Here is a 23,593-nt window from a genome sequence, read left to right as displayed (position 1 = left end):
TTTCTCAGGAGTGGGAGACAAAACCAGGAGTGGGTGATAAATCCAGAATTGGTGACTTGTTTCTATTATACCTTTTCTCTGATTGTTCCTCATCTGGTTTTGGCTCCCACTCCAGAGGAAAGATACTAACCGAATACTGATAGTGGGGCCGTGGCCTAAGTGTGATTTCTGCCCCTGCCGCGGTCAGTCCGTCGGGTGTCTGGCAGGTTATTCATTTACTGCATATTAAACAATTCTGTGGTGATTATTTCCCATGTTAGGAGCATATGTGCTAATGGATAGAATAACTTTCTTTTAGATTTTAATAATATGCCCATAGGGGCGATCTATTAAATGTTTTATTTAGAAATCTGTCTTGTGCTAAAACTTGCAATTGTTTCTTTTTATAAAGTGTCTGTGATTAGGCCTGAGGGGCGGCCTATACATCTGATAGACTTTCTATAATATACCAGAATTCAGCACATAAAGCAGCTCTATGGCTGCTCACAGCAGATGGAGATTTCAATTTGCTTCAAGAACGGCTAAATCTTTACCTTATTTATTACATGGTGTTCCCCTCTTCATAAATCCAGCACAAATCAGACTGGACTGTGACTCGCCTGTCTTAGGAAATTTCCCTCCTTAGTATTTATTGTGAGATGCAGCAAGAATAGAATTAAAATACAATTGAAAACAAATCCCCACCACTACCAGCAGGGGTCACTAAAGTACATTGTGACACCTGCCTGCAATCTACTAAACCACCACCGGGGGGATATATTTCTATTATTTTACTCCTCGTATCAACTCTTTCCCCATTTATTCCATGTGTATTTTATTTAGGACTACTGCTAGAGAACCTGTCGCTTGCTTAAAAACAAAAAATTGAGTTATATTCTTTGTAAAAATTCCAGATCTCCCCCTGATTCTGCCACAGAAGAATCAGTGATTTTTACAAGTAATTTAACTGAAATTTTCTATAATTTTTCTTAAGAGCTTATATTTTCTTAAAGCCCTTCACATAAATCCTGTAGAAAAGCAGAGTGAAGCCGACCACATACACCACAATAAGCTAAAACCGCCACTGGTGCTGATATAGTCTAATATGTCCAAAAACTCTCATACTCTGAATGTGCAGTATTTCATCAGCACTATAGGAGCTGGAACTGACTTCCTTTCACCTCCCAGCATGCATTTCTCCTGCCATTGCCTTCACTGGACTATGCAGGATGACAGACAGGACAGGAATGAAGAGATGAAGCATCCACTTTCTGTAATGCATCTCTGCTCTTACAGGGTGGGTTACACTTAGACAACCCCTTTAAGACTTACATTGGTGACAGGTCACTAATGTATGATTGGTGGGGGTGAGACACCCGGGACTCCCACCAGTCAGCTGTTCCTGATGTCGGCGGCGTCACAAAACTGCTCAGTTATGGATCTGCACAGCGCCTGTATAGTGGCCGCGGCCGGTACTGCACATCCGCCCCCTATTCAAATCAATAGCAGGTGGAGTGCAGTGCCCGGTGGAGTGCAGTGCCCGGTCGCACCCACTGTGCAGCTCTGTAACTGATCAGTCCTGGCCGCTGACACCAGGAACAGCAGATTGGCGGGGGTGCAGAGTGTCGCACCCCCACCGATCAGACATTGATGACCTATACTAAGGATAAGTCATCAATGTTAAATGTTTAAGTCCCAGACAACTCCTTTAACAGGCTGTAGATATCACTATAGACAGCACTGGGGAAAATAATGACAGATGATTGACGTATGCTTTATTTGTTCCTGGAGCAATACACAGACTCCATAAACAGTGATCAGTGGGGGTGATCAGAGCCCCCCATCTCTTGGATATAACTATACGGTTCATGGTTTCATGTCCCCGGTATAAGAATCTTCACATTCACTTGATAAAGAGTCGGTAGACAGAGCACTGGACCGGTCCGGTCTCCTAACAGTCCAGTCTGTGCGGCCACGAGGCTCGCAGCTACGAGGTAAGTGTTTTAGGCAGTGAGTGCCCATCGCTCCTCATCCACCCGGGTGCAGAGAGATTTTTGCGGATTGAGTTCGGAGTTAGAGCCATGATCGGTGATCTCCAAGGTCGGCAGGTTACTTGTACAGAGCATTGAAGGCTCTTCCTATGACCAGTCTCCGAACCTCGGTAGTACCAGCCCCTATTTCATAAAGCTTGGCATCACGAAGGAAGCGGCCCATCGGGTAGTCGTTTATATAGCCATTGCCCCCTGTGGAGAAATAAACATTTATAAAAGAACAGTGAACATGGGGTGGTCTCAGTCTTCATGGGTAAAATTGCAAAATACGGTAAAAACTTTTCAATTTACTTCTTATTAAAAATCCTCTCAGACCTAGAGAAGAGAGATATTTTTAGGTCACCAGCCACCTCTGCCAGTCTGTCAGAGGTGGTCGGTCTCCTAGGGAAGGAGTGCTGTCCGCTCTGGATCCGGCCGGCTTCATTATGCCTCTGTCCTCTGATTCTCCAGGAGGGAAGGCTGCTTCTGATTGCAGCACTGGAGAGCGCACAGGACGGGTGGCACCTCTGGTCCGAACTGTCAATCATCAGGAGCAAGCAGGAAGCCAGAGGATGGGGAGCAGAGGACGGGAAGAACCTTTTAATGGGAATCTGTCAGCAGGATTGTCTATGTAATCTGAGATCAGAATAATGTCCGGCCAGATTCCAGCAATGTGTTACTACAGGGCTGTGTGCTGCTGTATCAATAAAATCAGTCTTAAATCAGCAGGATATTATCATTACAGCACTAGGTGTCTGATCAGCAGCTTTCTATCAATATATAGTGTACACAGGAAGGTGCCAATCAGTAGTGTGGGTGGGGTTATACACAGCTGCCAATCAGTGCTGTGGGCGGGGGTTATACACAGCTGCCAATCAGTGCTGTGGGCGGGGGTTATACACAGCTGCCAATCAGTGGTGTGGGCGGGGGTTATACACAGGAAGGTGCCAATCAGTAGTGTGGGTGGGGGTTATACACAGCTGCCAATCAGTGGTGTGGGCGGGGGTTATACACAGCTGCCAATCAGTGCTGTGGGCGGGGGTTATACACAGCTGCCAATCAGTGCTGTGGGCGGGGGTTATACACAGGAAGGTGCCAATCAGTAGTGTGGGTGGGGTTATACACAGCTGCCAATCAGTGCTGTGGGCGGGGGTTATACACAGCTGCCAATCAGTGGTGTGGGCGGGGGTTATACACAGCTGCCAATCAGTGGTGTGGGCAGGGGTTATACACAGCTGCCAATCAGTGGTGTGGGCGGGGGTTATACACAGCTGCCAATCAGTGGTGTGGGCGGGGGTTATACACAGCTGCCAATCAGTGGTGTGGGCGGGGGTTATACACAGCTGCCAATCAGTGGTGTGGGCGGGGGTTATACACAGCTGCCAATCAGTGGTGTGGGCGGGGGTTATACACAGCTGCCAATCAGTGGTGTGGGCGGGGGTTATACACAGCTGCCAATCAGTGGTGTGGGCGGGGGTTATACACAGCTGCCAATCAGTGGTGTGGGCAGGGGTTATACACAGCTGCCAATCAGTGGTGTGGGCAGGGGTTATACACAGCTGCCAATCAGTGGTGTGGGCGGGGGTTATACACAGCTGCCAATCAGTGGTGTGGGCGGGGGTTATACACAGCTGCCAATCAGTGGTGTGGGCGGGGGTTATACACAGCTGCCAATCAGTGGTGTGGGCGGGGGTTATACACAGCTGCCAATCAGTGGTGTGGGCGGGGGTTATACACAGCTGCCAATCAGTGGTGTGGGCGGGGGTTATACACAGCTGCCAATCAGTGGTGTGGGCGGGGGTTATACACAGCTGCCAATCAGTGGTGTGGGCGGGGGTTATACACAGCTGCCAATCAGTGGTGTGGGCAGGGGTTATACACAGCTGCCAATCAGTGGTGTGGGCGGGGGTTATACACAGCTGCCAATCAGTGGTGTGGGCAGGGGTTATACACAGCTGCCAATCAGTGGTGTGGGCGGGGGTTATACACAGCTGCCAATCAGTGGTGTGGGCAGGGGTTATACACAGCTGCCAATCAGTGGTGTGGGCGGGGGTTATACACAGCTGCCAATCAGTGGTGTGGGCGGGGGTTATACACAGCTGCCAATCAGTGGTGTGGGCGGGGGTTATACACAGCTGCCAATCAGTGGTGTGGGCGGGGGTTATACACAGCTGCCAATCAGTGGTGTGGGCAGGGGTTATACACAGCTGCCAATCAGTGGTGTGGGCGGGGGTTATACACAGCTGCCAATCAGTAGTGTGGGCGGGGGTTATACACAGCTGCCAATCAGTGGTGTGGGCAGGGGTTATACACAGCTGCCAATCAGTGGTGTGGGCGGGGGTTATACACAGCTGCCAATCAGTGGTGTGGGCGGGGGTTATACACAGCTGCCAATCAGTGGTGTGGGCGGGGGTTATACACAGCTGCCAATCAGTGGTGTGGGCGGGGGTTATACACAGCTGCCAATCAGTGGTGTGGGCAGGGGTTATACACAGCTGCCAATCAGTGGTGTGGGCGGGGGTTATACACAGCTGCCAATCAGTGGTGTGGGCGGGGGTTATACACAGCTGCCAATCAGTGGTGTGGGCGGGGGTTATACACAGCTGCCAATCAGTGGTGTGGGCGGGGGTTATACACAGCTGCCAATCAGTGGTGTGGGCGGGGGTTATACACAGCTGCCAATCAGTGGTGTGGGCGGGGGTTATACACAGCTGCCAATCAGTGGTGTGGGCGGGGGTTATACACAGCTGCCAATCAGTGGTGTGGGCAGGGGTTATACACAGCTGCCAATCAGTGGTGTGGGCGGGGGTTATACACAGCTGCCAATCAGTGGTGTGGGCAGGGGTTATACACAGCTGCCAATCAGTGGTGTGGGCGGGGGTTATACACAGCTGCCAATCAGTGGTGTGGGCAGGGGTTATACACAGCTGCCAATCAGTGGTGTGGGCGGGGGTTATACACAGCTGCCAATCAGTGGTGTGGGCGGGGGTTATACACAGCTGCCAATCAGTGGTGTGGGCGGGGGTTATACACAGCTGCCAATCAGTGGTGTGGGCAGGGGTTATACACAGCTGCCAATCAGTGGTGTGGGCGGGGGTTATACACAGCTGCCAATCAGTGTTGTGGGCGGGGGTTATACACAGCTGCCAATCAGTGTTGTGGGCGGGGGTTATACACAGCTGCCAATCAGTGGTGTGGGCGGGGGTTATACACAGCTGCCAATCAGTGGTGTGGGCGGGGGTTATACACAGCTGCCAATCAGTAGTGTGGGCGGGGGTTATACACAGCTGCCAATCAGTGGTGTGGGCGGGGGTTATACACAGCTGCCAATCAGTGGTGTGGGCAGGGGTTATACACAGCTGCCAATCAGTGGTGTGGGCAGGGGTTATACACAGCTGCCAATCAGTGTTGTGGGCGGGGGTTATACACAGCTGCCAATCAGTGGTGTGGGCGGGGGTTATACACAGCTGCCAATCAGTGGTGTGGGCGGGGGTTATACACAGCTGCCAATCAGTGGTGTGGGCGGGGGTTATACACAGCTGCCAATCAGTGGTGTGGGCGGGGGTTATACACAGCTGCCAATCAGTGGTGTGGGCGGGGGTTATACACAGCTGCCAATCAGTAGTGTGGGCGGGGGTTATACACAGCTGCCAATCAGTGGTGTGGGCGGGGGTTATACACAGCTGCCAATCAGTGGTGTGGGCGGGGGTTATACACAGCTGCCAATCAGTGGTGTGGGCGGGGGTTATACACAGCTGCCAATCAGTGGTGTGGGCAGGGGTTATACACAGCTGCCAATCAGTGGTGTGGGCAGGGGTTATACACAGCTGCCAATCAGTGGTGTGGGCGGGGGTTATACACAGCTGCCAATCAGTAGTGTGGGTGGGGTTATACACAGCTGCCAATCAGTGGTGTGGGCGGGGGTTATACACAGCTGCCAATCAGTGGTGTGGGCGGGGGTTATACACAGCTGCCAATCAGTGGTGTGGGCGGGGGTTATACACAGCTGCCAATCAGTGGTGTGGGCGGGGGTTATACACAGCTGCCAATCAGTGGTGTGGGCGGGGATTATACACAGCTGCCAATCAGTGGTGTGGGCGGGGGTTATACACAGCTGCCAATCAGTAGTGTGGGCGGGGGTTATACACAGCTGCCAATCAGTGGTGTGGGCGGGGGTTATACACAGCTGCCAATCAGTAGTGTGGGCGGGTGTTATACACAGCTGCCAATCAGTGGTGTGGGCGGGGGTTATACACAGCTGCCAATCAGTGGTGTGGGCGGGGGTTATACACAGCTGCCAATCAGTAGTGTGGGCGGGGGTTATACACAGCTGCCAATCAGTAGTGTGGGCGGGGGTTATACACAGCTGCCAATCAGTAGTGTGGGCGGGTGTTATACACAGCTGCCAATCAGTGGTGTGGGCGGGAGTTATACACAGCTGCCAATCAGTAGTGTGGGCGGGGGTTATACACAGCTGCCAATCAGTAGTGTGGGCGGGGGTTATACACAGCTGCCAATCAGTAGTGTGGGCGGGGGTTATACACAGCTGCCAATCAGTAGTGTGGGCGGGGGTTATACACAGCTGCCAATCAGTAGTGTGGGCGGGTGTTATACACAGCTGCCAATCAGTGGTGTGGGAGGGGTTATACAGGGCTAAGCATTTAGAGCTCTGCAGCAGAGAAAACTGTTTTTGTATCAAAAATGACACATCGCTGGAATCAGGGTCTCTGCCCCTCCACCATGCTGCTCTCCGATTATATAACAAAAACCTACTTAAAGATTCCCTTAAAGTGAATACAGGCAACAATCTAAACCTGACACCTTTACTTGCACAAATCGCAACGCTTGTCAACACTGAATTCCTAAACATTGGAGATGCCTATATATGAAAACACAGCGGTGGTGGTGCGCTTGCTCCCAGAGCCATCCCAGTCTTTTCATACAGGTGAAGACACATAGGGCAAGTTTCATTTGCAGTTAAAATTTAAAGTCATTTTCTCATTTTTTTTTTTTTTTTACATCTTGGATCATTACTTGATGGGGTTTTTTTTGCACCAAAATAATTCTTCAAAATGGCGCACACAGTACAATGAATTCTTTATTTTCGTCTTTAATCTTTTTTTTTTTGTGACTTTAATGAAAAAAAAATTGGATGCTCCTCTAACACAGCGCAAAATTTTGTGCGAGAAATGTATCATATAAAATCAATTATGGAGGTTATATTTTTCGGGCACAGAGTTTGCTCAATTGATGAATCGGCTGAAAACATTAGGCAAAAAAAAACCAAAAAAAACCCCCACAGCCGTAATGGTGATCGCTTTGTGTTGTGGACTGCTGGAAACATCGAGGGCAAAACTGAAGAATAAATATGTATCAGTAGTGCTGGTGGATTTAGGTGTTGGCCAAAAGGCACAGGTTAGACTCTCCTTACCTAGACACTGAATACCATCGAGGGCCACTTGGGTAGCAGATTCAGCAGAGTAAAGGATAACGCCAGCACAATCCTGTAAGTAAATGACATGTTCCCAATTTATCACATACAATAACCAGAATTGAAGAAGAACAAAAATTCTACTTTAAAGAGGACATGTCACCAAGTCAGAAGTGACCAGTGTTTGCCCTTACTTTATTCCCGCTGCTCCCCCGAGTATTACACTTTTTCATTTTTTTAAATCCACCATACGGTTGCAGAGATATGGGCCTTTTTATTTAGTGTTGATTGTGTGTAATCTTTATAAGGGGGCGTGGCCCACAGGATAATTATGCAGAGCAGCCTAAAGACACGCCCCTGAGGATCCTGTGAGCCACGCCCCATTTGATATAGATCATAAAATTTAGCAGTAAGTAAAAAGGCCCATATCTCTGGAACAGTATGGCAGATTTAAAAAAAAATAAAAAATCATGTTCAGGGAAGAAGTAGGAATACAATAAAAGAAAGAAAGAAAAAAAAAAGCTCCCTTTTCATCTAAAGACAGGTCAATGTTTAATAAGACCCCTCTTCGGTGGGGTCTCCTCTTCGGTGGGGTCTCCTCTTCGGTGGGGTCTCCTCTTCGGTGGGGTCTCCTCTTGGGTCTCCTCTTTGGTGGGCCTCCTCTTGGGTCTCCTCTTCGGTGGGGTCTCCTCTTTGGTGGGGTCTCCTCTTTGGTGGGTCTCCTCTTCGGTGGGTCTCCTCTTCGGTGGGGTCTCCTCTTCGGTGGGGTCTCCTCTTCGGTGGGGTCTCCTCTTCGGTGGGGTCTCCTCTTCGGTGGGGTCTCCTCTTTGGTGGGTCTCCTCTTGGGTCTCCTCTTCGGTGGGTCTCCTCTTCGGTGGGGTCTCCTCTTCGGTGGGGTCTCCTCTTCGGTGGGGTCTCCTCTTTGGTGGGTCTCCTCTTGGGTCTCCTCTTCGGTGGGTCTCCTCTTCGGTGGGGTCTCCTCTTCGGTGCCAATTCTGGTGTTCTTAACAGAAGCATACAGTCTAGATCACGTGAAGTCATTATCGGTCTTTACTCCTCTTTGGTCAGACCTCATCTGGAATACTGTGTACAGTTTTGGGCACCACATTTTAAAAAAGACATCGACAAACTGGAGCAAGTTCAGAGAAGAGCGACCAGAATGGTGACTGGTCTGCAAACCATGTCCTATGAGGAACGGTTGCAGGATTTGGGAATGTTTAGCTTGCAAAAAAGAAGACTGAGAGGAGACTTAATAGCTGTCTACAAATATGTCAAGGGCTGTCACATTGTAGAAGGATCATCTTTATTCTCATTTGCACAAGGAAAGACTAGAAGCAATGGGATGAAACTAAATGGGAGGAGACACAGATTAGATATTAGAAAAAACTTTTTGACAGTGAGGGTGATCAATGAGTGGAACAGGCTGCCACGAGAGGTGGTGAGTTCCCCTTCAATGGACGTCTTCAAACAGAGGCTGGACAGACATCTGTCTGAGATGATCTAGTGAATCCTGCTTTGAGCAGGGGGTTGGACCAGATGACCCAGGAGGTCCCTTCCAACTCTACTATTCTATGATTCTATGATTCACATGCTGTTGTGCAAATGGAATAGACAATAGATGGAAATTATTGGCAATTATCAAGACACCCTCAATAAAGGAGTGGTTCTGCAGGTGGGGACCACAGACCACATCTCAGTACCAGTGCTTTCTGGCTGATGTTTTGGTCACTTTTCAATGTTGGTTGTGCTTTCACACACGTGGTAGCATGAGACGGACTCTACAACCCACAGAAGTTGCTCAGGTAGTGCAGCTCATCCAGGATGGCACATCAGTGAGAGCTGTGGCAAGAAGGTTTGCTGCATCTGTCAGCGTAGTGTCCAGAGGCTGGAGACACTACCAGGAGACAGGCCAGTACACCAGGAGACGTGGAGGGGGCCGTAGGAGGGAAACAACCCAGCAGCAGGACCGCTACCTCCGCCTTTGTGCAAGAAGCAACAGGAGGAGCACTTCCAGAGCCCTGCAAAATGACCTCCAGCAGGCCACAAATGTGCATGTGTCTGCACAAACTGTTAGAACTGACTCCATGAGGGTGGTATGAGGGCCCGACGTCCACACATGGGGGTTGTGCTCACAGCCCAACACTGTGCAGGACGCTTGGCATTTGCCACAGAACACCAGGATTGGCAAACTCGCCACTGGCTCCCTGTGCTCTTCACAGATGAAAGCAGGTTCACACTGAGCACATGTGACAGACGTGACAGAGTCTGGAGACGCCGTGGAGAGCGATCTGCTGCCTGCAACATCCTTCAGCACGACCGGTTTGGCAGTGGGTCAGTAATGGTGTGGGGTGGCATTTCTTTGAAGGGCCGCACAGTCCTCCATGTGCTCGCCAGAGGTAGCCTGACTGCCATTAGGTACCGAGATGAGATCCTCAGGCCCCTTGTGAGACAATATGCTGGTGCAGTGGGCCCTGAGTTCCTCCTAATGCAGGACATTGCAGTGTGTATTTTCTTATGTCCATGTATTTACTACTAAAAGTAATTTTTTACATTTAGATTTCATTTTTCACTGGTTATTACAGACTTATTGCTTCCCTGCACATTCAAGTTTCATGTTTTCTTTGGGCATAGATCAGCTAAAAGGCACTCAGGAAAAAAAAACAGATGAAAGATCTACAAACTCTCCCTTAAGACTGTCAGAAGGAGCTCACTGATAGATTCTCAGTTAGCTAATTTTGCAGCCAGGAATAGACAGTGCAGCACAGATGCTACAGAACGCAACATTTTTAATGAAACTCAATAACGGAAATCAATTTTAGCCCCAAATACTTGCATTAAAGTAAAAAAAACAAATGGCCGCAAAGCAGGACAACCGCTTTAACTCCTTACCAACATCTGCCGTACATGTATGGTATAAGTCAGTAGCGGGTGTATGGAGCAGAGTCAGCTCGCCCCGTACATGGCAGATAATGGCTGTGACAAACAACCAGGACCTGCCTCTAAGAGCTGCGAGTGGAGCGAAGATCTGCCCACCACTGTTAACCTGTTCAGTGCTGCTGTCAATCTCTAACAGCAGCATTAACAGCGTGCCGGCATTGGGACGCATCGTTCCATGCGCCCACCGGCGCTCCTGTGACGCGATCACAGGGCACACACGGACTGCTATGACATCCGGGGGTCTGCTGAAGCCTCCATGCCTGTCATAATAAAGCTTCATTTGGGCTGTAAAGAAGAAAGTGATTTTGCTATATGGAGCATTACTGTGGTATCGCTGTATATAGCACAAGCAATCAGATAATGTATACAAATGCAGTGAAAATTAAAAAAAAAAAAAAAAAGTCTAAAATATTAAAACCCCACACGTTCAGCTCACCTCCCACTAAAAATAAAGATAATAAAAATATACACATTTGTGGTATGGTCTCTTTCAGAGAAATACAATCTATCCAAATATAAAAAACAAACGATCAGTGAACACAGAAAAAAATTCAAAAAGACAAAATTGCATTTTTTTCGTTCGCCACAATACTACAGAAAATCCTGTAAGAAGCGATGACCATGTCATATGTGTCCCAAAATGTTATCAATAAAGTCCTCTTGCCCTTCAAAAAATAAGCCCCCACACAGCTCCATCAACCCGAAAAACGAAAATGTTACGGGTCTCAGAAAAACTCTTGGAGAAGTTTGGTGTTGCTGTGATCACACTGAGGAGTAGGATCCTATTACCAGGTCATTTTCACCACACTATGTGCGCCGTTAAAATCCTTCCCAGAAAAACAAGGTCAGGCTTTTTTTTTCGCACTTTTACTGCACTTGGAATGTTTTTCCCGTTTTCTAGTACTATGTGGTAAATGAATGGTGGGATTTATAAGTACCGCTCATCCTACAAAATAACAAGACCTCACACTATGTGGACAGACATTAAAAGTTATAGCCCTTGGAAAAAGCCAAGGAAAAAACAGAAAAAAACATCAATTGGTTCTGTTGGGAAGAGGTAAAGCTGAAGAAACGCATGTAACAGCAGAATATGGAGGAAGGTGAGATATCACCGGCTGGTGGATACTACCTGCTCCATCGCTGGCAGAGTAACCCATCCCCATGGAGGCCGCTGAGATCTTCTCTTGTAGAAACGGATCCAAAATCTATAAAACATGGGGAACAGTCAGCAGAGGGTTTGGTGATTGGCTCATATTGGCGATATACCCAGGGGCATTACTGGGCACAGGGAAGATTGGGAATGAATAGGATTGGCTGTTAGATATGTGATCTCTTCAATTAAAGGGGATGTCTAGTTGGAACAAGTTCTCACTGATCTCTGGATAGGTGATGACTCTTAGATCGGTGGGTTTGGCCGCTATGACCCAATCAGCAGAACAGCACTTATAGATAGAAGTGAGCGAAGTGCAAATGTTCAACCGCCGGTCCGTTCATTCTCTATGGGGGGCGCTGTACTCAGCTTTCTCCTGCATAGAGAATGAATGGAGCGGTGGCCGGGGAGGGTCTAGCAGGGATTAGTTGGGTTCCCAGCAGATCTAGAAGTTGTCACTTATCATGTGTTGGGGAATAATGACTTCTCCTCTGATAAATGTGCTGATTCCTGTCAGTTGTGGTCGCTGAGTGCGTGTGATGGGATGTGGCTCCGTCCGTTATATTATATCACGTCTTATACCTATAATCTCGCTGATCGCAGGTGTCTGTCTTCACACTCAGATGAGATGGAACAAACTGACGATATAGGACTTTTTTTTTTTCTTCAAATTCAAACCGAGCAATCCTATTGGCTGAGTATGAATGCAGTTACCATGGTGACAGAAGTAGCTGCAGATTTAAAGGGACAAGATACTAATATTGTACTAAAGTGTATTTTATTATATACTTCACATAACTGACTGGGTACACCTTGGTGCTGGTGGGATGGCTTTTTTTTTTAATCAAACAACATGTTTACTAAGTACCCTATATTATATATATTTCCTATTGCTTTTTACTTACTTATAGCAGGGTATATGTTCATATTGTTTCTATCCTAAGTTTGTCTATTTTCTAATAAAGACATGACCAGTCCTCTTTATAATTTTATAGTGACCCCATTGAGGTCATGGACTGATATTGGGGATTGCAGAGTTGGGGCAAGGTGTTGGTGCTAAGTAAGTGACATCAAATGAAGGCTATGGTGCATATGACTCGCCCCCTGGGCCGTGGGGCACTCGGATCCGGGCAGTAGGGGAACGATGGGAGTAGTAGTGGCAACTCGGTTCCGTGGCTCAGGGTGGTCAGGCCAGTGGTAGTCCGTTATGTGCTGATGTTTATGTCCGACTACGCCACCCGTGGATTTGCGGTTATTAGGAACCGCCGCTGCATGCAGACCGCTGGGGCTGATGAGGTGTGCAGCTAGGGTAGTGTGACTCCCCACGGGAAGAGTGCGGCCCCAGGGCAGTATAGTGGATGGTGGGAGTGATGGTAGTGAGGGTCCCAGTGCTGATAGTGCTGGAGAAGCAAGGAGCACACAGACAACAGGTTGCAGTCCAGGGTCTTTACTAGAACAGGTAAATTGACCCATAAACAGTCCCGGCTAGGAGGGGGACCTGGATGTCTGAGAGCAACGGGGAAATTGGCCCTGGTCAGGGTGAGGGTGTAGGCCTACCGTGCTTTCTGCGCTCCTTCTGGCTATCTCCTCCTGATAGGGTAACAGCCCACGTTTCTGAGCTTTCCGTGTATTCTCGCCTGTATGGCCTGCGACGTGGGTTCCTTTCTGCTCCCAGCCTTGTACGGCTTTACTGGTCCCTTCGGTTGTGGCAGGGCCTCCAGGCTTCTTAGGCCAAGGAATATACAGTCCCTTGCGGACTGGTTCTCTGCTGGGGGATGTGGAATCCTTCCAGCCTCAGACACCAAAGTCTGGTAAGGTCAGTCTCTGATTTGCCAAGACAGGCTCTCTTCGCCTCTCGTCTCTGGCTGGTGGCTCTCCTACTGCCACACTTCCTCTTAGGTGCAATCAACTTTCTGTCCCTGCTCCACTCTGGGACACGTCTCAGTGCTGAGACAGGCCATCCATTCTCTCTAACCCTGCCCCCAGTACCAGCTTTTATAGGGGCAGCCTGCTCCCCCTACTGGCCTGAGACAGGAGGCATTGCATGCTAATGTTCCCCTGACTAGAGAACCTCCCCCTTGCTCTCAGACACAGCTTTAATTACACTTGTGGCATCCAGGCCAGGGTGACACACATACATAGTAAATCAGTCTTGTTGTGCCACAGAAATCCTGTTCTATAACACAAAATATCTTCATATGATGAGGAGTTGTGTTGTGTTTTTCTCCATTTACATTCTAGCGTGGTGATCACATAAAATGTAAAATTCCTATTAAATAATTACTGAATGACAGTAGCCTGTATCCCTGGAGGACAAGTCATTTACCGCTTCACCAGGTTTGATGTTCTAATGCATTTAGATGTTTCAGTATTTGTATATATCTTTTTTTTCCCCCCTTAAGGGTATTCAAGCGCAGACTGTGGCAAACTTCTTCCTCGCCTTTGAAGCACAGCTTTCAATTATTCCTATCGTAAACAAGGTAAAAAGCTTCGAGCCGAGCGTGATCAGACTCCTTCAGTCCCGCAGCAGGTAAATCTGTGAACATCGCCGGCACTCCTGCTGTTCCTAGTACCGATCCCTCTGAGCGGCTGTGCAGTAATGAAGGCTGGATTCACCCCAAACTTGCTCGTCTTTTTTTTCGATTTCCAGTTCTGGTAATTAGTGATACACATGTGTATATCCAGTGGTCAACTCAAAACCTATGTATGGAAAATCAATTGTTTGCTGTATGCATCTCATTTGTAGGATGCACACTATTCATTTCAATATGGAGCGGAGTAGGAGGAGACTTTCATTGCTGTCGCCCTTTACTTCCTCCCTGCTGATAGGAAATGCCATGCTGTTTGCTTGTGTCCTGTGATTACAGCAGCCTGCAACAGTTTTCAGCGTGCACTCCCCGGCTCCGGCATCAAGCAGTAAATGATAACATTAAAACGCTGCTACCCCTTTGTTAGTCACTTTTTTATCTTCTTCTCCTTCTACGAATGCTATAGTCCGTTATTCTAGAACTGCTCTGAAAATGGTTCTCTGGAGTGTTGGGATTTGGGTTTAGGGTGGGTTATGGGAATTGAAGTTCAGAATGATTTGATTAAAAAAAATATGAAATTAAAATTCCTCTGTTCTTGAGAAGGTCAGGAGAAAATGAAAGGATTCATCTAGTCTGTTCAGCGCTCCCAGGAGACAGGCACCAGGCGGAGGTATTAAAAGTCTTCAGAAATTTACTTAGATAAAAATCATCATAAAAAAACGATACATAGAACAACGCGTTTCGGCTATATATTGGTACAGAATAGCCTTCCTCAGGTAAGATATTGCTTTACAGTCTGTTAGAGTTATATAGTCTATATAGGTTCACTTGAATAAATTAATTAGGTTAAATGGTCAAGACCTGGTGGTTCTTCATTAGCTTAATTGCTGCTTGGTGGTTTTCAGTATGCTTGTTTCTTTTGTTGTTACAGGTATATTTGCAGTACATGATAAAATATATGGTGAAAAACACACACACATGAAAAACATTACAAACATTGATTTGCGTGTGTACAGTAGAGATGAGCGTTGTTCTACTCGAACTGTTCGCCAATCTCAAATTCGAGCTGTTTTGGGCGGTGTTCGAGCCGTTCGGCGAACACGAACAATTTGAGAAAAATTCAGCTGTTCGAGGTTATGTTCGATAACTGTTCGTGCACCAAAATCATAACTGGATTTTTTCTCAGTAATGATGAAAATTAATGTTAATACGCAGTTTGAGTGTACAGCGGGGTGGGGGGAGGGGCAGGGGATGGATCTCTGCAGGAACAATGAAGATCTCCATTTTTTTTTCTCTTTCCCGCATTTGCAGTGGGGAGGTGCAATCTGTCAGCCTATCAGCAGCGCACACACGGAGCGAAGTGCTTTTTTTCACACAAGCAAGGGCATGTGTGATTGGCAGTGTATGTCACATGTCCTTGCCCTATAAGACCAAGCCATTTTCCCCGTCGCCACCATTTTCTCACTGCTGCAGCTGCGTGTTAGACGGCACCGCTGTTGCTGTGTGCGCTATACCTTGTTAATTTCAAGCCAATTTTCACACAAATCTACAGATAGCTTGGGAGTAGGGAATAGTTGTGATTGCAGTCCTTTTAAGGACTAGGTTACAGCATTTCCTACGACTTTTATCAGGCAGGTCTGTGCTCTTAAATAGATAGATTGTGGGAGTAAAGACTAATTGTAATTGGAGTCCTTTTCAGGACTAGGTTACATCAGTTCCTATCAGTTTTTGCCAGGCAGGTCTGTGCCAGTGCTGTGCAAGGTTTTTTCACAGCATTTGGCTGAATCTAGCAAAGCTAATCCTTTTTGGCCTATTGCAGAGTGTGTTAGTCAGTGGAGTAGCCTATCTGTGTTGCAAGATATACCACCTGTGTATAGAATACCAATTTTTTTACTGCACCTAGTGAAGTAAAATCTTTTGGGCATAGCATCATTCTATTAGTCAATCTATACTGACCTCCATCAGGTTGCAAATTAAAAATAATTTTTTTCTGCATCTAGCTCTGAAAAAATATTTGGGCTTCTAGCAGTGTGTGGGACTTGGTCTATTAGTCCATCTATACTGACCTCCATCAGGTTGCAAATTAAAAATAATTTTTATCTGCATCTACCTCTGAAAAAATATTTGGCCTTCTAGCAGTGTGTGGGTCTCATTGTATTAGGCCATCTATACCAAGCTCCACCAGCTTTGAAATTAATAATAATTTTTAGCTTCATCTAGCCCTGAAAATAATTTTTCCCAATAGTGGTAGCAATAGAAATATGGGGCGCGCGCCTGGCTAACAAAAATATACGCTTAATAACACAAAACACCAGCCTAGCGCACTGCATTAATAAGATGGCATCATCGTCTCTCCCAGTGCTAGGCCTACTACGCAGGCTAGTATTCCTGTGCCTAAAACACAATGTATGGGTCCGCGCTAGCCACTATGTTGAGGGGTATAAAGCTGCTGCTAACGCTTTATAACAATTCAATTGGCAGATTTTCACAGAGCTCTTCCACAACGCCCACCCATCGGGCAACAGTTGCCCACCCTCCCTATGGGATCTAGTGGCGAATAGTTGATGCCATTAATCAGAGCGTCAGTTGCCCCGTCAACGTGGCAAGCATACGGTAAGGCATGGGAAGAGTGGACACGACTAGTAGCAGGCAGACGGGTTGACCAATGTGAACAAGCCAGATCACAAGTCACCATAGAATTTCTCCACCAGCTAATGATGAGGGGCATATCAGGGGCGTCAGCGCAGCGGTGGCGGACCGGAGTAGCATTTCACTTCCAACTACTGAATTGGGGAGATGTGACAAAGATTCATCATCAGACAATCCATAAAAGGGTGGAAAAGGGGTCAGCCAAGTCAGGAATGTAGACGTCCCGTCCCGTGTCACTAAAACTGATTTCTCACATCTTATCCCTAACACCATTAACATGACACTCACAATTTGAAGCAACACTAATGTCTACTGCATTTGTGATCGCCTTCTTCGGGGCGCTATGTATAAGCGAATTAGTCCCTCAATCCAAAATTACCACCAGTGGACGCTTATTACACCAGGAAGTAGTCATAGCCAATAATGCAATACGTGTACGCATACACCAATCGAAAACGGTTCCAGCGGGCAGGGGTACTTGGGTACTTCTACAACCCACAAACGGTACACTGAGTCGGGTAACAATAGTAAAAACATATCTAACCATCAGATCACAAAGTAATTTCTTCGTATCACACATTGATGGAACGCCATTATCAAGATACCTGTTCCAAGCTATATTTAATAAATGCATAACATCGGCAGGGAACCACCCCAAAGATTACGGGACACACTCATTCCGCATAGGTGCGGCCACGGAAGCAGCAAGAGCAGGACTGTCAGAAACGGAAGTTCAGAGGATAGGGAGATGGCGATCCACGTGTTTGGCGAGATACATAAGACCGGACTTGTTATCCTAACGTGGTTTGTTTCTTTTACAGGTGACGATAAGCCAACAGTGTGAGTGATAGGCCACTCGTATATATATTGGGCACAAAAAAGGGCGAAAGTCCGCCCAGGCGGGAGGAAATTAGAGTTTCATAACACATATTTCAACTGGAGAGGTATTAGAGGCCTGCTATGGCCACAGGTACTAATGGAGGTAATCAAGGTAGGGAGAGAGGCAAGAGGTCCGGTCATCTTAGTTATACAGGCCGGGGGAAACAACCTAGGTCATCACAAGAGCGCATAACTAATGGCAATAATGAAACTAGACACTGAGCGCTTCAGAGAATTTTTCACAAAATTAGCTATAGTATGGTCAGAGATTGTGCCGATAGCGGTATGGCAAGGTGAGCGAGACATCACGGCCATCGAATGGACAAGGCGGGTAATAAATATTCGGATGGCAAAATTTAGAAGAGACAGAGGCGGTGTAGTGATACGACACCGACAACTGGAAGGAGATAAAGCAGGCCTCATACGGCCCGACGGTGTTCACTTAATAAATATTGGACTGGACATATTCCTGTCAGGACTCCAGGACAGAGTGGAACAAGCGTTAAGAGTGATGGGTGGGGGTCAGAGTCCTGCATACGAGTACGCTGGATCCTCCGTGGCCTGGAAATAGAAAGGACATGTTGGAGAGTTACACTTGTTGGCCAACTTGCCGGAGTGGGGACCCAGGGCATGCTGCAACAAGCTGAATTATTTTAGAAATAAAATGCCTTTCTAATGGAATGAGTATAAAGAGTTAATAAAGCTGTGACCGATCCTCACCTATCCAGTTGTAAGAGTTACATTATTGGGTTGTCCATAAAAGGGGGGCGGTAGGGGGGCTGAGCATCTGGGTTTGGTTGGGGGTCCCCACAGTCTGCCTAGCCTAGATTAATTTAAAAATTCTTATTAGATACACAGGCGGTGCAGCTTGCTTCGCAGCTGGGCTACTATGCCCAAAGTATTGCCTAGGCTAGATACAGTTAAAAATTCTACGCTGACTAGCAGACACTGAAGATTTGGAGCAGACCTCTGAGTAAACAGCTCTTCAGACTCAACCATCTGTGTTACCCCAAGCCATAGTGTATGTAGTTTCTTACAGTTAAAAGGGGGGGTGCGACCCAACCCACCTGGAATTGACGATGCCAACGTCACGTAAGACACAGCAAGGGGACTCCCAAAATTGTGGCACAGACACCACTTAACCCTAGAACGCATACCTGTGGCCTTGCAGGCCCGCCCAGTTAATTGTTTTCTATTTTCTGCAAGATTGCTTTAGTTAGAATTTTGAAACTCTAGGTATTCTTCATGTATATAGTTGTTTGTCATTTGAGTTTGAGTTATTCCATGTTATTTGCACACGGGCCTAAAGGGCCCCAGGTATGTGAAAGTGTAGATTTTTATGGTCATGCGTTCTAGGGTTAAGTGGCATCAATTGCCCCACTGTTGCTTAAAACGGTTGGTGAGGTGATTTTACCAAATCCCCAAGCTTTTAGTCTCCCAAGGATGACACAGGGGTAGAAATGTCCTTGCGAATCCATGATTTGATCATCTTTATGAACGTGAGTCTGTCTACATTCTCAGTGGACAGCCGCGTGCGCTTATCTGTCAGCACACCACCAGCAGCGCTGAACACACGTTCAGAGAGAACGCTGGCTGCATGGCATGACAAGATCTCCAAGGCGTGAGTGGCGAGCTCCGGCGATTTTTCAAGATTGGAATACCAAAATGAGCAAGGGTCCAGTGACACAGTCATGGCTTCGATGTTCACTTGGAGATTCTCCTGTACCATCCTCTCTAGGCATTGACTATGTGTCAGACTTCTTGTCTCCTGTGGCCTTGCAAAGGATGGTCTAAAAAAGTGGTGAAACGATTCCACAAAATTGCTGTTACCAGCAGATACTGTGTTACTGTTACTGTTTGAGTGATGAAGACTCGACAGTCCCACCGTTGGCAAGTTAGAACTGTGAGATTCACTACGTGCACCACTGGTGTTTTGTGGAAAAGCACATGTAAGATTCTGCAACAGATACTCCTGCATTCGTCAATACCTTTTTATGGCAGGAATTATTTCGGCAAATATACTTTTGTACCGGGGATCTAAGAGTGTGGCAACCCAGTAGTCGGGATTACTTCGAATTCTGACAATCCGGGGGTCATGTTGCAGGTAGTGCAGCAAGAAGGCACTCATGTGTCTTGCGCATCCAGAAGGACCAAGTCCTTGTTGTGTTGGTAGCGAGGTAAGAATCATGCTTCCTTCCTCTGCCCTCTCCCTCCAACCTCGCACAACAGAAATGTGATCAAGGTCTCCCTCATCTGATGTGTCTTCCATGCCCATTGCCAGTTCGTCCTCCACTTCTTCCTCGGCTCCTGCACCTTCCTCAACAGTTTGGCTGCTACCATGCGCCCTGGTTAATCCCTCTCCCCCACCCTCCCATGCCTGCCGCCTTGGTGCTGCCAACCGTCTGGACCTTGGAGATGTTATCCCTTCCGCATACGACTCCTCCTCTACTTCCTCCACCTCCTCTTGTCCCACCACCTGACTCCGAATTCTGTTTAACATGTGCTCCAGCATGTAAATCACCGTAATAGTCATGCTGATAATGGCATCGTCAGCACTAAATATCTTCGTCGCCATTTCAAGACTGTGCAGAAGGGTACATAGGTCCCTGATCTGAGACCACTCCTCCAGCGTGATTTGCCCCACCTCTGGATCTCGTTGGCCCAGGCTATACGTCAGAAAGTATTGCACCAGGGCTTGTCGGTGCTGCCACAGTCGCTGCAACATGTGCAGAGTTGAATTCCACCGTGTCGGCACATCGCATTTCAGCCGGTGAACTGGCAGGCCCAACGACTTCTGTAGAGATGTAAGTCGTTGAACTGCGGGATGCGAACGGCGGAAGTGAGCACACAGCGACCGTGCACTCTGCAGAAGGCCATCTAGTCCGGGATAGTGGGCTAAAAATTGCTGGACAACCAGGTTCAACACGTGAGCCATACAAGGCACGTGTGTGACATTGCCCCGGCGAAGGGCCGCACCCAGGTTTGCAGCATTGTCGCACATGGCCTTCCCTGGTTGCAGGTCCAGTGGAGACAACCTTTCATGAAACTGGGTCTCCAGAGCTGACCACAACTCCTCAGCTGTGTGACTCACATTTCCCAGACATTTCAAAGTAAACACTGATGCGTTGAGCCCAGCTGCCAGCATAGTAAGGAGGTGTGCAGGATTCCTTCTGCGCAGTTAGAAAGCAGGTGGCATTACCAGACAGGCTTTGGGTGCAGGTGGAGGACCGAGAGGAGGTTGAGGAGGCAGAAGCAGTGGAGGAAGTTCGAGATAAAGAGGATTAACACACAACTCGTGGGGACGGTAAGACTTGGACAGCAGCCCCTTGTCCTGCTGTCACCATAGTTACCCAGTGCCCAGTCAGCGACATGTAACGCCCCTGTCCATGCCTTCTCGTCCAAGTGTCTGTGGTGAAGTGCACCCTGTCACACACAGAGTTTCTCAAAGAAGCGGTGATGTTGTGTGCGACATGCTAGTGGAGTGCAGGCACACCTTTCTTTGAGAAGTAGTGCCGACTGGGCATCTGGTACTGGGGCACTGTGACGGACATAAGGTCTTGAAAATCCTCTGTGTCCTCCAGGTGGAAAGGCAGCATTTCTGTAGCCAACAGCTTGCAGATGGTGAAATTCAACCTCTTAGCTTTCTCATGGCTAGGAGGAAATGGTCTTTTACTTTTCCACATCTGAGGGACCGAGGGCTGGCTGTTGTGCTTAGACGGTGTTGAGTAGGGTGTCCCCGGCAACTGCCGATCTGTGAGGAAGATGCAGGCGGACATGTTAGGTTGCCTTGATCCAAAGGTGGTGCTCTCGATGTCGGAGAGCGCTCAACACTAGCAGGTGTTTCCACTTCCCAATGAACTGACGACCTGCCAATCACACTGGCTGTTGCGGGTAAAGAGGTGGCAGGTCTGCGTCCAAAAACAGGTGTGACTGCTGTCCCCCCAGTCACAGAGGATGAAGAGGCTGCGGATGCACAAGATGGGGCAGACGGTGGTTGGCCCAGCCGGCTAGGCCGCATTGTAGCACAGTGAGCTTCCCACTGCAACTTATGTTTCATATCCATGTGACGGTACATGCATGAAGTACTCAAACTATGGATTTTTTGGCCTCTACTTAGCTTTTGCTGACAAATATTACAGATAACACGAGTTGGGTCATCCTTATCGATCTGAATAAATGCCCAGGCTATGCAAGGCTTAGAGCCCATGTGACCTGAAGAGCCACTACGACTTGTGGTCAGAGGCAGAGTTGTGGTTGAGGATGCAGTTGTTCACGTGCTTCCAGTACTCCGTCTCTGTTCAGGAAGGCGCAACCTAACCTCGTCGTCAATAGCATCTGTGATGCCCCGCTGCGCTTGGTATCACAGATCCTACAAGAGTGCATTGATGGAATCCTCCACAAGAGGCCCCCATAAACATTTGTAGAGCCCCGAGGGCTCGGCCGCTACAGGGGTATTGCACCTCTGCCAGAGGTGTGGTATTCCACTCCCGGGTAAGGATGGAGTGTGGACCAGGGCTCAGTTAGCTGCATGCAGCACACACACCCCATTTCCGAGGGACAGCTCAACGGTGCTCCCACTAGACATAAGTGCAGGCACGACCGACCATGTCCCTGCTGGAGTGGGGAGGGAGGGGTGGAACACCCAGTGCTGTAGGGGCAGATAGTAGGCGGTTCCTGAGTGTAGGAAGGAGCCCATTGGTTGCTGGTCACCTGGGCTCATGGCTAGAGGGAGGTATAAAAGGTGGGCACCATCTTAGTTCTGGGTCAGTTCAGCCAGAGGAGAAGACAGGGAGTAGAGGCTCTGTAGGAGCTCTACTCCAGGAGGGCCTAGTGAGAGGCCGAGGAGGAGGTGAAGGGGAGCTGAGATTCTGGCTCATCTCAGCTCCAAGAGAAAGGAACAGAAAGGAACAGAACAGGAACTGCAAAGAAGGAGAGACAGAGAAACAGAAGGGCTCAGGAACAAGAAGGTGGAAGGGACCCTAAGAACCCACGAGAATCCAGGGTGCAGGGTCAGGCAGATTAAGGGTACCGGATCCCAAGTTGGTGGAGGAGAAACAACCCTCAGCCAAAGACCGGTCGTCGTGATCATCTATTGGTGCGACACCTCATCAAACCTGCTAGGAAGGCACCATATAGGACAGCGGAGGACGGGGCCCACGTTTAACCGCACAAGTCCGCGGCAGCTGGACAAAAGTGGGTCACTGGTGAGGCAGGCCAGAGAAAGGATTAAAGGGGGTCCTGTGCCATGCTCCTGAGCTGCCTGGGAGTTGACCAAGCCCCTCACCTGGTGGACGCAGCACGGCTCGGGCGGTCACTGCTGACAGAAGTGACCCGGAACAAACGAACTGTGAGTAAAGACCCTGGACTGTAACTTGTTGTCTGTGTGCTCCTTCGCGCCTCCAGCACTATCAGCACCGGGACTCGCACTACCATCACTCCCACCATCCACTACACTGCCCTGGGGCTGCACTCTTCCCGTGGGGAGTCACATCACCTCAGCTGCACCCATCATCAGCCCCAGCGGACTGCCTTGCAGTGGCGGTTCCTAATAACCGCAATCCACGGGTGGCGTAGTCGGACATTATCTAAAGTACAGTAGCAGACTACCATTGGTCTGACCACCCTGAGCCGCGGGACCGGGCCGCCACTACTACTCCCAGCATCTCCCTATCGCCCGGATCCGCGTGCCCCACGGCCCAGGGGGCGAGTCAGCTTTGGCGTAGTCGGCAGGATTTCGTGCCCGCTAACCACGGGTACTGCGCGCCTGAAAAGAGACTGTTTCACGGTACTAAAGATGGCGCCCGCCCCAGAAGAACGAGCGTCATAATGTGCGCGCCAAAAGACCACAGGAGGCCGCCTCCCATCGTGGGCCGGGTCCCAGAATGGCGCCAAAGAGGAAGCCCGCCCCCAACAACCATGAGCACTGCTGTGGAAATGTCCGTCAACGTGGGGGGGCTGCCCCTGAGAGTGATTGTCAGCAGAATGCTCCAGGACCACCCCCCATGGGGGC

At 48.6% G+C, this 23,593-nt stretch overlaps 1 protein-coding gene across 1 annotated transcript in view; it reads right to left on the bottom strand.

Annotated features, from left to right (window-relative positions):
- Window positions 1-1,732: 1,732 nt before the first annotated feature.
- LOC141207941 (isovaleryl-CoA dehydrogenase, mitochondrial-like) overlaps window positions 1,733-23,593 on the bottom strand; it is a 44,702-nt gene continuing 22,841 nt past the window's right edge. Inside the window, exons 3-4 of the mRNA XM_073664509.1 lie at window positions 7,441-7,513; window positions 1,733-2,222 (exon numbers count right to left, since the gene is read on the bottom strand). Of these exons, the coding sequence (XP_073520610.1) occupies window positions 2,089-2,222; window positions 7,441-7,513 (207 nt within the window). The 3' untranslated portion in view covers window positions 1,733-2,088. The remainder of the gene's footprint in view (window positions 2,223-7,440; window positions 7,514-23,593) is intronic.

This window comes from Phyllobates terribilis, unplaced genomic scaffold (assembly GCF_046119375.1).
Source record: "Phyllobates terribilis strain yellow unplaced genomic scaffold, ASM4611937v1 Scaffold_168__1_contigs__length_4147262, whole genome shotgun sequence".
NCBI lineage: Eukaryota > Metazoa > Chordata > Amphibia > Anura > Dendrobatidae > Phyllobates > Phyllobates terribilis.
Note: the sequence above shows the minus strand (reverse complement) of the source record. Positions and strands in the feature narration are given on the sequence as shown.